This window comes from Seriola aureovittata, chromosome 9 (assembly GCF_021018895.1).
Source record: "Seriola aureovittata isolate HTS-2021-v1 ecotype China chromosome 9, ASM2101889v1, whole genome shotgun sequence".
Taxonomy (NCBI): domain Eukaryota; kingdom Metazoa; phylum Chordata; class Actinopteri; order Carangiformes; family Carangidae; genus Seriola; species Seriola aureovittata.
Window position 1 is genome coordinate 28,382,435 of NC_079372.1, and position 14,416 is coordinate 28,396,850.

Below are 14,416 nucleotides of genomic sequence, written 5' to 3' on the forward strand. Positions count from 1 at the left end.
ACTGGCCTCTGCTGTAGCAGGAAAGGAACCGGCAGCTTGTGTGGATGACACATGCTTTTTAACAGTTTTACACAGACAAAAAATTAGACTTTTAACACTAACAAACTGTGGAAAGTCATTAAAAAGAAGTAGGTTACCTCTCTGAGATTCTTACCTCTCACCATACATCACAGCACAACTGCCCCCATGTGGTAATAACGCAGATGACATGATTTAGGCTCCAGTGCTGAGACAAGTGGATTAAATAAAACAAGGATCTGAATGAACCGTTTGTTTCGAGTTCCATTAAACGCTGTTAGGATTTCTTCAGAACAGATTTCAGGATTTCATTTTTAAGTAACTGCATATTTTTATTGTGTTAATCAAAAACAATCTGACATGACATTTCACAAAGACCTCTGGGAGAATTACAGTGCACCACGTTAACTTCAGCCGCTCGAAGCATGCACACACCACTGTTCCTGTGCCATTATATACAGAGCTCTGCTTTCCCCCTAAACCCTCACTCACTCACTCACTCACTCACTCACTCACTCATTCACTCACTCACTCACTCACTCACTCACTCACTCACTCACTCACTCACTCACTCACAACACACACACACACTAACACCTCTCCTTTGAGCTGTCACACAGGGGTGCGTCACATGGCATGGGATACAACAGGAGTGTTGATTGGAGGGCTATGTGAACTACAAAGACTCTGATTGGACACTGTGTTCAGGAAGTTTCCCCATTGGCTGTAAGGTACAAAAATGTTGAGAATGAGTCCTTTTCAGCAGAACATGAATGATACAGATGTAAGAAAAATAAAAATCCACCACAACATATCAGCTTATCTTTGCACATAAATACATAATAATAATATTCAACATTGTGCTTTCTTTCTCTCGCTCTTTCTCGCCACCACACCATTGTCCAACGCGTCAGTCACTAACATCGGTCATGCAATTTCAAAAGAGCACAAAACAGCTGTCTGAAAAGGGAGACTCGGTCATGTCTGACATCACTACCAATGTCTCTTTAAAGGAAGAATCTCCATTCAGTGAATTAGTGGTTGTGTGGTTTAAATGCAGGAACTGGAGCAAGCACAGACCAACAACATCTTCCTACAATTAAACTCTTGAAAAAAATTAAAAACTTGATTCTGTTTTTTTCCTCTGTACCTGAATGTGGCGTCAGAATGCAGAGTGTCCCTTTTACAGGCATCAGTCAGTTCAGTTTAAAGAGTTAATTACATGTCTATAAAGAAGGTATATAAATAACAACAACGACTCCACACATCTAAAACCCACTCACAGACCCAGTTTGTGCTGCCTCCTGGTCCTCCTGCGACCAGGACCTGGTTTTGATCCGAGGGCCAGTTTCTGGACTCAGTTCTCTGTGTGAACTCACCAAAGCCAAATGTAGAAGAATACTGTTACAAAAATACATTTTGTCTGAGTGAACTGGAAATCTTTTAAAGCCTTTGAGAAGTTTCTGGCAGCAGCACAAATTAGATCATTTTTCCATCGTAAAAATCAAAATGAATGTAAACCCTAAACGCATTTTTATCTTACAAGGCCAGTTTCTTTCTTTCAGGTTGATAGACTATGATATAATAAAGTATGGTACCACAGGTAGGCTCTTCGTCTGAGCCTGTACACACAATGGACACTAGGGGGCAGGCTACACACACCATGTTAACACGGACAACCAACAAACTGTTCCTTTACAAGTAATACACAGAGAGAGAAGGAAGAACCGTCGTTAGGAAGAGATGACATCGTTAAGCAGCAAAAGTCGATGAGTAATGACTAACACTACAATGACAAGTGACCACAACAGTCAGATGGAAGTTCTTTTTTTGCCAACAGTAAAATGCATTGTGGGTAGAAGAACAGCTTTCTTTACATTGTTCTGTGCTGAATGAGGAGCCTCTGTCGTGTCATAATATCTGCATATATGTATTTATCACAAACAACATTATGCAACAACAGTGTAAAAGAGAAGGAATAAGAAGAACCACTGAATACAAAAAAACTCATAAATATCATGCTAATATATAAAGTGTACCCAGAGAGATGGGTTATCAAACTTATCCTCCCCATCACATCATCATCATCATTATTATTATTATTATTATGATTATTATGATTATTATTATTAAGCCTCCCACCCAAACCACCATGTTCATGATTTCTCCTTAATGTTAATGCACAAAACACTGAACACAGTCAAATCAAACCAATAAATAGTGAATTTGATAGTGAGGTTTTGAATCATGTCATAACATTTAAAGCTAATTAACATTAGTTTAGATGTAATCCAGGTCTCATGGACTTTTACAGACTGACTTGTCTGTAAACATCTTTCTCTCACATCGTGGAGTGACAGTAGTTTTTGCGCCCGTCATTCTCTAGTGGTTTGGACCAGTAAAATATTATAATCATATCTGGCTCTCTGACCATGACTGCACTATGTTGTGATTTGATTTTAACATGCCTCAGTGTGTCTGAGGAAACCTGCTGAATCATAGAACCAGCTGATCTGTGACTGCATCATGTGATACACACACAGGTGAAGTGAGGTGAATGGAAATATGTGCACCACAGGAAGTTGATCAATTTAAATCATGTTTAAAACGTGTATCTGTCTGCATGCGTGTGCAGTTGCATATAAATAGTGAAGTGTGTTTCCAGTTAGAGACCAGTATGTTCCAGTTGTCACGTCGCTCCACTCGTTCACTCCAGTCCATGTTTCTACATTGGTGTGAAATCTTCAGGTGAGAGACGCAGACAGTCTGTTCTCACTGTCCTGGACCAGCTGTCCACATACTAATATCATGTGTCCACATGTCAACATCATGTAGAGACAGACGTCAGCTGCTTGTCCTGTGCTTCCTGTACAGTCAGTGGCAAAGGGAATGACAGGTGAGTTCACTGCCCACAGGTAAAGGTGGGTCACTCCCACACACCTGCGTCAACACTCAACTATACTAGTGACCAGTGTAAAGGGATCGTGCAGTAAGGCAGCACATGCAGGGGGGTTACCATATAGTGGGGGCATCCATAGATAAATATACACAATAGAGGACGTGCTGTGGCTGTGTGTGTGTGTGTGTGTGTGTGTGTGTGTGTGTGTTGTGTGTGTGTGTGTGTGTGTGTGTGGACACCTCCAGGAGTTCTTGGTCTCAGTCTCTTTCTGTCGTTCTCCTCCTCTCTTCCTGTATCAGTTCTTTCCTCCCTCCATCTTTCTCCGTGCCGTTACTCTCCGGCGCTGCGAGGAGCGCGGGGGTTCGGTTTCCCGTCGTGGGTCCGGCGGTTTCTCCCCTTCCTGATCTCCTGAAGATGCTTCCACTTCTTGTTGGCTGGGCGGATGGCGGGGCCCAGAGGCGGCACGTCCTTCCCTGGAGCGGGAAACACCTTGTCCGCCGCGTCACTGCCGGCGTTCTTGCGTGCCCACACTTGCTCACAAATCTGGTCGACGGTGCTCAGGTTGGGATGGTCCACCAGCTGCATGAAGTCCCGGTACCAAAGCTTCTGATTGGTCATCGGGGGCCCACCTCCGCTGCGGGGGTCTAACCGGACAGGGGCATCAGAGGGAAGGTTGGAGACTGAGGAGGACGTTGAAGGTACAACCTCCAAGGTGATGCCGAGTAAGGTCTGGGTGAAGCCGTGCTCCATGGCGTGGCACTGGTAGAGGCCGATATCTCTCTTCAGGACTCTGCGAATGAGAAGGCCTCTGTCGGTCTGGAGGATGCGGTCGTCCAGACGCACCTGGAAAACACAAATGAGATGAGATGAAGGAGCTGACCAATCAGTGTGGATAAAATTTACAGCAGTGGTCGGCAACTGGTGGCAGCAATAACATCTGTCCCGCCAGATTATTTTTATTATTATTTAAAAAGAAAAAAATATCTTTGTCGGATTTTTTTTTTGCTTTATTTCAAGCTATTGTCAGCTTTTATTCTGAAAAGTTGTGAAAGGAAGTGTGTGTGTGTGTGTGTGTGAGTGTCACCATGTACAGTAACAAAGTAAATTCCAGTTGCATTTTTATTGCCTCTGATTATATTCTACAGTTTACATTATCTGCACAGGAGAACCCCTATAAGACCGGTCAGTAAATGTCTCTTCACCCTCACCTCTTCTCGGGGGTTCTGAGGATGTTTCTGGAAGGTCCAGGTGACTCTGGCCTGAAGGGATTTGGGGATACACTCCAGGAAAGTGCTGCTTCCCTCAACTCCATACAGCTTCCTCTCTGCCACGCGGTGCTTGTGGTGGTCTGCAGGGGGCAGCAGAGACAAAGACATGGAGGGTCTGCTGTAACTTGGAGTGTGGGCTCACAGGAGCAGGATGGAAAAAACAAGGAAAGAACAGACAGAACAATGTAGAAAGGTGAGGAGAGGAAGGAAGAGAGGACAGACAGGAAGACCTGACCCCGGACGTGGGACAGAAACAACCTGAGCTGATGATATGAAACACAAGCTCACCTTGAAACCCCCTCCTCTATAAACTAGATTATTAGAACAGTTCTCAGTCTTGTGAGTAAATGTATTCAAACATGAGAATCACAAGGAAACTACAAAACCATATGATTTCTCTCAGTGAATACTGATTAATGACAAAGTTCACACATCCTGACAACATCATGACAACATGTGAGTGTGTCGGTGCTGAAGGAGGATGATCTCAACTTTTATCAAACAAGGACTTTTATTGTGACGCAACAGCTCATCACAGAGAATCAGTGTCTGACTTTTTAAACTCTACCTCTCTACATGATGATCCTTTTCTAACACACAACAGACTCCAGATCAGCCGCTGCCATCAGAGGAAATGACTCTGACCTTCATTAGTTTTATACAACAAGATGTCATCGAGTTACTCCTCCAGTTTGAGCAGTGATTCACTTCTGTGGCAGAAAGACAGAGACAGAAGCTGCTACTGTGGTCTGAGAGGACAGGGGTCACCAGAGGTCACGGCAGGAGGACGTGGGACAGGGAGACGTCAGATACCAAGAGTCTCTGTGAGTCAGAGCAGCAACAGAGCGAGGCTTTGTCTTCTTTATTCAACACACCTCTAAACCTGAACGGCTCCACCAATCACAGCTTCAGAGCTGTCATGGCTTCACTAACAACTGATTTCCTGATGCACCAGAATATGATGAAGGTACATGTTTGATAAGATTGATACGTTTGATGTAAAACATGAACTTTACATGTGAGAAATTTGGCATCGTAAACACTTGTAACTTGAATAATAATGAACTTATAATATATAGTTCAACTCAAACTGTTGTCATCACATTAATAGTGTTTAAAACACAGACTGAATCTCACCTCCAGAGCAGAGAGTGTTGGGGTCTCCATTCCTCACGTCCTGTCGACGGAAACGTCTGAAAACAAAGTGAAACCTTTAGGAATCTGCGTTTTCATGGTTTTATTGTTTGTTTTTTGAATGAAGTGATGAATGTTCACATGTTCATCTGTGATGATGTCACTGACCTCTTGGTGTTGGGCAGGTAGCGAGTACAGGATGTTCCATCCCAGGCGCAGTACGGGTCTCTGGCCAGGCAGCACTCGGCGCAGGCCTTCCCGTACACGCTGCAGCGGTGGAGAGGAACCTGCGCCAGGCCGGTGTCAGAGCCCACGTACAGCTGTTGCTGTGAGGTGAGAGAGGGATGAGGTTTAAACTGTGTCCACATCAGACTCACATTCAGTTTGAATCCAACCACGCAGCTTTCTGTGCAAGCGGTGGTTCCCAACCTGTTCCAGGTCAGAGACACTTGAAAATCTCAAAAATGTTGGCGCCCACAACTGACCACGTAACGATACGTAGGCCAAAAAATACATTCTCTCAGCTCTTGACTCTCCTTTCTTTAAATTTTCCTTGTTGCTAACGAGCTATCCATTTTGATACTCCATGGGTGTGATCAGACTGATCATCATCATTGACTCATCACAGTGATAGGCCTCAATACAAAAAGAAATAATAATGAAAGGACACTTTCAACATCTATAATTTTCTAAAGATCATTTTGGTTTTTTTATATATATATTTTTTATAATTACACCTTTTCACAAAATTGTCGTGTTTGGCAAATGATTAGTCGCTCACTTACAACGACCGACCTGTGGGGAACCACTGGACTATATTAAAAGCTGTACAACAGACACTTTGATTCAGTTCAGTCAGTTTAGCTCATTAAACAGGTTCTTACCCGTTTTGATGAGATCTGCATGTTGATGATGGATGACGCATCCTGACGAGCAGCAGAGACACAGATCGTTAATGACCTCACTTTCATTATTAAAGACAAATGATTGAACATGTGGGAGCGGCCATGTTTTCTCAGTCTGATCGTGTCACTTACTTTGAAGACCTCCAGCTCTTCCAGCAGAAGCTCCTCCATGTTGTTCCAGCTTTCCTTGGGGACATTGATCACCTTGAGGACCGTCCCTTTGTCTGAGACAGGTACAGGTGAACAGGCACAGTGTTGTAACAAGGTGTTTCATTGTTTTCATGTTTAAATGTAAAGTAAAACATCAGATCACTCACCTGTTCCTATGAACATGACGTCATACTGTCCGTCGGCGGCGCTGACTCTGTCCACAGCGATCTGAGTGAAGCTGTAGTCCACGTTAGTCCTGACGAAGACGGGCCGCCGGCTCATCGGATAAACCGGGTTGTACATGAGAGGGTGGTGACGGGCGAACTGGATCACATCATCCGGGAAACCCTTGGTAGAGTCGAAGCTGCCAAACGTCTTACTGGGACACTGAAGGAAGTCAAGTTTAATTCATGAGGTCATAAAGTTTATAACCACTGAAGATCAAAGATAAATCTCACAGAAATATGAAGAGGAAAAAATTACTTTCCAAATTATCATTAATTGATTATTTTGGTTCCACAGTTTGTTCAGCTTCAGTGAAGATGAAAAGCAATAAAGAACAGACTGTGAATACTGATGAAATCACAGTGGACAGAAGAGTTTGTGAACGTGTGAACGTGTGAACGTGTGAACATATGATCATGTGAACGTGCATGCTGCAGATCTTTTTAAAGGATTTAGCTGCAGGTCAAAGACCTTTAATAATCCAGCCAATCCACTGCTACAGTGGGATTTAATATAATAATGTAATAACACAGAACATGTGTTATTACATGGGGGCGGTCACAGGGATGTTAGAGAGATTTTCTCCAGGTCAGAGTCCAGCTTCCATCTAATTAAAATTCCAGTCCTGGACTTTCACCCCAGGAAACTCAAACTTTACTAAATTGTTCTGCAGCATCATATATTTCTACTTTCTTCTTAAAAGCTTAATTATAATATTTATGATAAATACAGTGTGATGCGTTTGTGGTTTTCATCCTACAGAGAAAAACTGTTGATCTGCATTTTAAACACTGACTCTGCTTCATCGGCAGTTTTTGTTTTCTTTCAGTTTGATTTGTTCTGCTGATTTTACAACCCGTGAGGTGATGATGGCGTGAGAGAGAGTTTACTAAAGGCCAAATACAATTACCATTCTGCAGTCATACAAAGGGGATTGTTCTGCTGTGGCAGAAACAGCTGAAACTCTTGCAGAACAAATCCTGCTGAGCTCAGCACAAAATCAGAGTCTAATCAGCTCATACTGACTGTGCAGCGAGAGGGTGAAATCAGGTCTGACGCAGAGTGTAGACGTGCCACAGAGACAAATACATCACACTGAGTTTGTCCCCTGTGAGTGGTGGAACGATCACAAAGACATCACATTCATGTATTCATCAGTGTGTGTGTGAATACGACGTGATTCAGTGTCTCACAGGGAAACATGAGAAACAGCCACAGTTTCCACTTCTGTTACTGACTTACTGAAAATACCAATAACATCATCATCATGTTATTATCCTATGATACTGATTATCATTACTGATGCATTAACATGTAAACAAGGTGGAGCAAACTTCAGCTTCTTTATATACTGTTGGATAGTTTAATCAATTACTCATAATTTGTATGACGATTGAAAAGTGCTTCATAAATAGTTATTATTATTATTATTATAATAAATAAAGCCATTACTGTGGTTACTATTATTAGAAATAAAGTTATACTTGTTTCTATTATAAATAAAGTTATTATAATTTTAAATAAAGTTATATTTGTTGTTATTATATTGTGTGTAAAATTGAATGTACAAAGTGTCCAGTAACTATAACTGTCAGATGTGATGTCAACAATGTGAAGTCCCTGTGCTTTCATCATGGCTGAACTTTATTGATGTTAGTCACATACCATTCCTGGGCGGGGGTAGGGGACTTTTCCCTGGAAGGGGACCCACTGGTAGTTGGGCCCCTCTTTGTGAGCAAAGGGCCCCAGGAAGGCCCTCCGGATGTCATTCATGGAGTAGAGACACACAGCTGAGCCTTTAAATACACTGCTGCTGGGGACACGGAGAGCTGGGTTAGATCAAAACACACACACACTGACACACACACACACACACACACACACACACACACACACACACACACACACAGGCGATATGAATGGACTCTGACCTGGACGTAGAGAAGACAGTGTACACCAGAGGATTCTTCCTGTCCCTCGTCTGCAGCAGGAACACATCGCCTGGGGTCAGACACACACACACACACACACACACACCACACACACACACACACACACACACACACACACACACAGAGGTCAGGTCAAAAGGTTGAGAGAAAGATAAACAGCCATGTGGACATGTCCTACTATTTCAAAGACACATTTCACTGATGACTAAAGGTCGTGACCTGAACAAAATCACTTCAGCTTCATGCTGTTAATGTTCATTTAACTACATTTGGTCCCATTAAGTATTTCATTATGTGTTTCTGAGTCTCAGTCTAACAGAGTCTAGAACTGGATGATTAAAAGTAACACGATGAAGTTGCAGCAGAATCAGTTCAGCTGGTTCAGATCAGCAGATCTGGTCTCAGGTCAGAAACCTCCTCAGGTAGATTTAAGGCCTGATTCAGATACAGATAATCAGAGATCAATAAAAACATGGAGAGCTCAAACTACTGTCAGATGTCCATGTGATGAGATGGGGTTAGGCACAGTAACATCCACACACACACACACACACACACACACACACACACACACACACACACACACACACAGAGTTTGGTCCATTCCCTAGACTTTGACTCTGTGTCTTCAGTTTTTAAAGACTTAAATAAAACACTCAGCAGGTGGAGAAGCCAAAGCTCCACATGCCTGTCTGCCTAGTTGTAGTTGCTAAGCTGTGATTGGACAATCAGTGTTTGGAGGAGGGGTCGTATTTTAAAAAAGCGTCTCTGAGTTGTGAATATTCATGAACTGGCACCGACAGACTGAGTTCAGAGTGAATGACTTCATCATGAAATATTTCCTCCGCCCACAGCACGCTTCATGTAGCCTCACCTCTGGATCCTGGCCACTGAAAACACATTATAGCTTCTTGTCATACGAGTCTGCAGCCACAGGAAAACACTGGCTGTGGATCAGGCCAGAATCTATTACCAAAAATCTCTCACTCATGCTTCCTGCAGCTCTGCAGAAATTCGGGGCTGAATAATAATCTGCAATTGAGGTCAAAAATCCTGGTTAATTTATAATGCTGTCCTCGACTTCCTCTCCCTGTGCACCCACAGAAAGGGCTTCTGGGTAAAAGTCCAACGGACAAAGTCAGGTCGGAAAATCAGCCTAAATCTCAACCTTGTGTTTCTCTTTTTCTTCCTCTTCTTCATCAAACTGCAGAATATTTTGGAGACAGGAAGTAAAACAGCGGGACCTTTTCACAGCATGTGCGTTGATGCGGGCTGTGTTCAGGATCAACAGACCCATGAGACAACTTGAGTTTCCTGCTGTGTCTTCATGTTACATCAAACTTTTAGCTTTACATAATGTTAGAAACTGCAGATTCATATTCCCTCCTTTCCATAAGGAGGCACCAAGTGTTGGTTCCTCCACCTGTGAATGTCCCTCCTCCCACCTTGTGCCTTTATTTTCAATGTAAGTAGCATTTTCTTTATCTGTCTTTGTTGGGACTATGGTCTGTTCAAATCTGATATGAAAGTTGATTGATATAATTTAATTTAATCAATTTAGTTGTATTTGTTAATCATGAAGTAAGGCTAATTATTATTTCAAACATTTATGGTATTCCCTTAGTCATAATCAGCTGATACAGTTAGGGTTAGGGTTACAGGCCCTCTGACTGTGCACGGTGAGGCGAGTGTGCGCGGTGAGGCGAGTGTGCACGGTGAGGTGACTGTGCACGGTGAGGTGACTGTGCACGGTGAGGCGAACTTACGCAGCTCATCAAAGTACGTGTCGCTGCCGTCGGCTCCTGGTACCGAGCAGATCAGACGGGTCTTGAGGAACGTGGTCCACTTGTTCACCAGACTCCGCTGACCTCCCATGTCATTCTGGGTGAACACCAACAGGAAATGAACTTTTACACTGTTGTAGTGTGAAGACAATAAAAGCTTCAGCAGCAGAACGTGACATTATTTTGTTACAGTATCAAACAACCAGGAGCAGGTGAACGCTGGCGTGTTTGTCACAACTTTATTTAAAATATTGGACTGAAAATGAACAATCTCTCACCCTGCAGAGCTGTCCGATGCGGGAGTACGTGGACTTTCCAAGTCCCTGGGCCTCAACCGCCGTCTCACGGAAGAAGAAGAAGATCTTGTCATCGTCAGGGTTTTCACTCTCCGGGACCCAGAAGGAACCAACAAACTTTGGTTCTAATGAAACAAAGAGACGATTTTTATTCTGGTGTTTTCTCCAGAGGTAACTATCAGATTCAGACACACACACACACACACACACAACACACACACACACACACACACACACCATTGAGCCAGCGTGAGTCGTGCTGCTCGGTGCGAATGGAGGGGCGTTTCCCCAGACTTCTGAAGATGGTGAAGTCACGCCCCATTAAATCTGTGGCCACACCTGCATACAGCTCATCACCTAGGAGACAGAATTAATCAATAACTCATTGATTGCTTGGGAATGTTTTAATGATGACTCACACACCAAACTATGTATGAAAATAAAATGTTTACGATTATACACTCGTGAAGTGGCATCAGCTCCGTTTTCTGAACTGAATCAGTTCTGATACGATGCAGAAACATCCAGTTAATAGATATTAAGCTCATATTGATGAGCTCATATTGATGAGCTCATATTGATAGGCTGATATTGTGTTTAGTTACCGACGAGCACTGAGGCAGCGTTGTGACGAGGATCGTATGGACTCTTCCCTTTCCCATCTTCCACCTTAGACGGGTCGATCCTGAACACATGGTCCTGATGGAGAGAGAGAGAGAAGTGTGTTTAACGTGTCTCACTTATGCGTGTGTGTGTGTGCGTGTGTGTGTGTGTGTGTGTGTGTGTGTGTGTGTGTTTGTTACGCCTCACCTCCATCCTGTGTCCCACCTCTACGAATGCACAGGTCGGGTGGAAGGCCCCGGTTCCACAGGCGTACAGGTGGGTGCGATTATAGTGGTGTACGATCTTCACGTAGTTCACACAGTCAGACTGAAACACACACACACACACACACACACACACACACACACACACACACACAGGGTCAGTTTACCCATGATGCACTTCAGAGCATCACACACACACACCACAGAGAAAACCTTTGTGTAAGAAAATACTCTTTTTGTTAATTTAGTGTCAAACTGATGGAGTTTATAAAAACAGTCACGTTGGAGGGAAACATCCAGACTGAGTCACGGGTGACAGACCCACAGAAACACAAGGCTCGTTAACTAACGACCGTTTAAATTTATACAACACACTGAGCTTTAATTAAACTATGACTTCTACCTGTTCACTCTTTATAATAAGCCTGGAGGCTGTTTTCATATGTAATGTACATATATGAGAATGGTGCTGTTCATCTGTTTATCTGTATTTACCCTCCTTCACATCAAGTAGTTTCACCATGGTTACCGCTCTGTGTGTGAGAGCAGGTTATTGACCCACAGACACGTGTGTCCATGATGGAGTCTAGTTCACTCATGTGTTTTTTTACATGTTTCTCTGTTTTCTTTTCTCTGACTCTTTCATCAAACGTCTTTCTTCCTCTGACTGTTCTGCCTCACCAGAGGGTGACACACAGAAAGACCAGGGTGTGGAAGCAGTGGCACAGGAACTGTGGCTCATTAGACCTGACACACACACACACACACACACACACACACACACACACACACACACACAACCACACACACACACACACACACACACACACACACACACACACACACACACACACACACACCCCTCAATGCATTAGAACAAAGCCCTGACTTTCAGCATTTGAAACACACCGGGGAGTTAGAGCTGGAGCTGTTGGTGTGAATACACATGTTTCTGTGTGTGTGTGTGTGTGTGTGTGTGTGTGTGTGTATGTGTGTGTGTGTGTGTGTGTGTGTGTGTGTGGGAAGGTGTTCAACCAATCACTGGGCTGATTAAGCCGTTGACAAACACAGGAGACCCCTATTTCCCACAAAAGAAGGGGGCACACACACTCCTTCTTTACCTTCACCCTCAGGCTGACACACACATTTACACACACACATTTACACACACACACACACACACACACACACACACACACACCTCAGCTTGACTCTTTCGAACACCAACACGTTCCTTTAATGATATATACTATGCCAATTTTAAATCAGTGTCTTTCTCAGGGTGTGTGTGTGTGTGTGTGTGTGTGTGTGTGTGTGTGTGTGTGTGTGTGTGTGTGTGAGGGCAGAGGAAGGTAAGGGAGTCAGTGGTTTGACAGTCATTTCTTTGATGTGACAAAAGAGAAAGAGAAAAGGAAGGAGGAGAGAGGGAGGTGAATTATACCAGCAATCACATTTCCTTAGTGTGTGTGTGTGTGTGTGTGTGTGTGTGTGTGTGTGTGTGTGTGTGTGTGTGTGTGTGTGTGTGTGTGTGTGTGTGTGTGTTTTAAAGGGTTCACTGGTCGACCTTTGACTTACCACTGCCTCATTAGTAGAAACAGTGAGTGAAGTGCGGGCTGTGACCTCACAGTGACCTCACAGAGCTTCAGCTCTTTGTATTGTTCTCCTGTGACGTCTTTTCATTCGAGAGATGATTAACCTGATCTACCTATTGATTATTTCAGTCTTTATCTGTCCTTCTGCTCCTGCTGATGTCCATCTCTCTCTGTCTCATGTTAGCATTTATGTGTATTATTGTTCTGGGTTTCATTATTAAAGCTAAATGTGTGTTTCTCTAATATATCATCACCCATTCATGGTTAAATGGACATTAGTGCATGTAATTTATGATAAAGCTTGAATAGTACCTCTTTTATCTGACACTCATATTGTTAAACACATTGTATGTATTGTATTGCATCATTGTAAAAGTTTTTGTTTTTCTTTCTTTCTGTCTGAGAACAAAGATTCTGTTCAAGAATGTTTAATAAAGTTAATGACTGAGAGGCTTTGACTGAACACAGAGGTGACAGCCGTTACATCCACAACGGAGTCCAGTGTTAGAGTCCAGGAATCTGGTCACCGGATCAAACAACAGTGGAGGAGTGTTGACATTTGTCAAACTAATGGATATAAACTATAGCTATACACTGATCTCTGATTGTGACAATTACAAACAGTAAACATCAACATCGCTGTGATTAACATTAAAATCACTGTGACTAACATTAAAATCACTGATTAAAATCACTGTGATTAGCATCAACGTCACTGTGATTTACATTAACGTGGCATGTTAGCATGTTAGCATGTTAGCTTGCTGTGCCTACGACCTCAGAGCTGCTGGTGTGGTTGCAGACTCTGAGCCTTGTTTATAAGATCAGTCATACATCGTCTCAATAAAAGGAACCAGCACTGACTGTCAGCAAGAGACAGACTCAGCATGTCCAGGTGGAGAGACGCTGCTTTGTCTTTTCCAGATGAATGAACGTTGGTTAGAAGAAGATTATTGGTATGTAAGGAAAATGTAAACATGCCACCAGAGATCTTGTGGTTATGAGACCAGCTCTGCTTCGACTCTGATATCATATAATTTACAGTTTCATGATCCATGTTTGACTCAGTAATATGAAGAGAAAAGTTTATAGTGAGATTGTTAATGTGTCCTGGAAGACAGAGAAAGTGACACGGTGTGTGCTGACATGACAGTGTACACACACACTCCATCACTTCATTGGTTTAACTACAGTGACGCCTCAGTCACAATCAGACTCAGTGTTTACTGCCACTGTCTGACTGTGTTTATGTGTCTGTGTTAGTGTGTGTGTGTGTGTGTGTGTGTGTGTGTTAGTGTGTGTGTGTGTGTGTGTGTGTGTCTGTGTTAGTGTGTCTGTGTGTGTGTGTGTCTGTGTTAGTGTGTGT

The 14,416-nt window shown here is 43.1% G+C and overlaps 1 protein-coding gene across 3 annotated transcripts in view; it reads right to left on the reverse strand.

Moving 5' to 3' along the window:
• Positions 1–335: 335 nt before the first annotated feature.
• The window catches only part of sema3b (sema domain, immunoglobulin domain (Ig), short basic domain, secreted, (semaphorin) 3B), a 64,269-nt gene continuing 50,188 nt past the window's right edge, over positions 336–14,416 (reverse strand). For all 3 annotated transcript variants that reach the window (XM_056385224.1, XM_056385223.1, XM_056385225.1), the window contains 14 exons: positions 11,442–11,561; positions 11,237–11,330; positions 10,869–10,988; positions 10,614–10,756; positions 10,318–10,432; positions 8,531–8,600; positions 8,265–8,409; positions 6,542–6,761; positions 6,357–6,448; positions 6,204–6,245; positions 5,488–5,645; positions 5,323–5,378; positions 4,126–4,265; positions 336–3,760 (listed from right to left, as the gene is read on the reverse strand). In XM_056385224.1, coding sequence (XP_056241199.1) covers positions 3,248–3,760; positions 4,126–4,265; positions 5,323–5,378; positions 5,488–5,645; positions 6,204–6,245; positions 6,357–6,448; positions 6,542–6,761; positions 8,265–8,409; positions 8,531–8,600; positions 10,318–10,432; positions 10,614–10,756; positions 10,869–10,988; positions 11,237–11,330; positions 11,442–11,561 — 2,028 coding nt within the window. In that variant the 3' untranslated portion in view covers positions 336–3,247. The remainder of the gene's footprint in view (positions 3,761–4,125; positions 4,266–5,322; positions 5,379–5,487; positions 5,646–6,203; positions 6,246–6,356; positions 6,449–6,541; positions 6,762–8,264; positions 8,410–8,530; positions 8,601–10,317; positions 10,433–10,613; positions 10,757–10,868; positions 10,989–11,236; positions 11,331–11,441; positions 11,562–14,416) is intronic.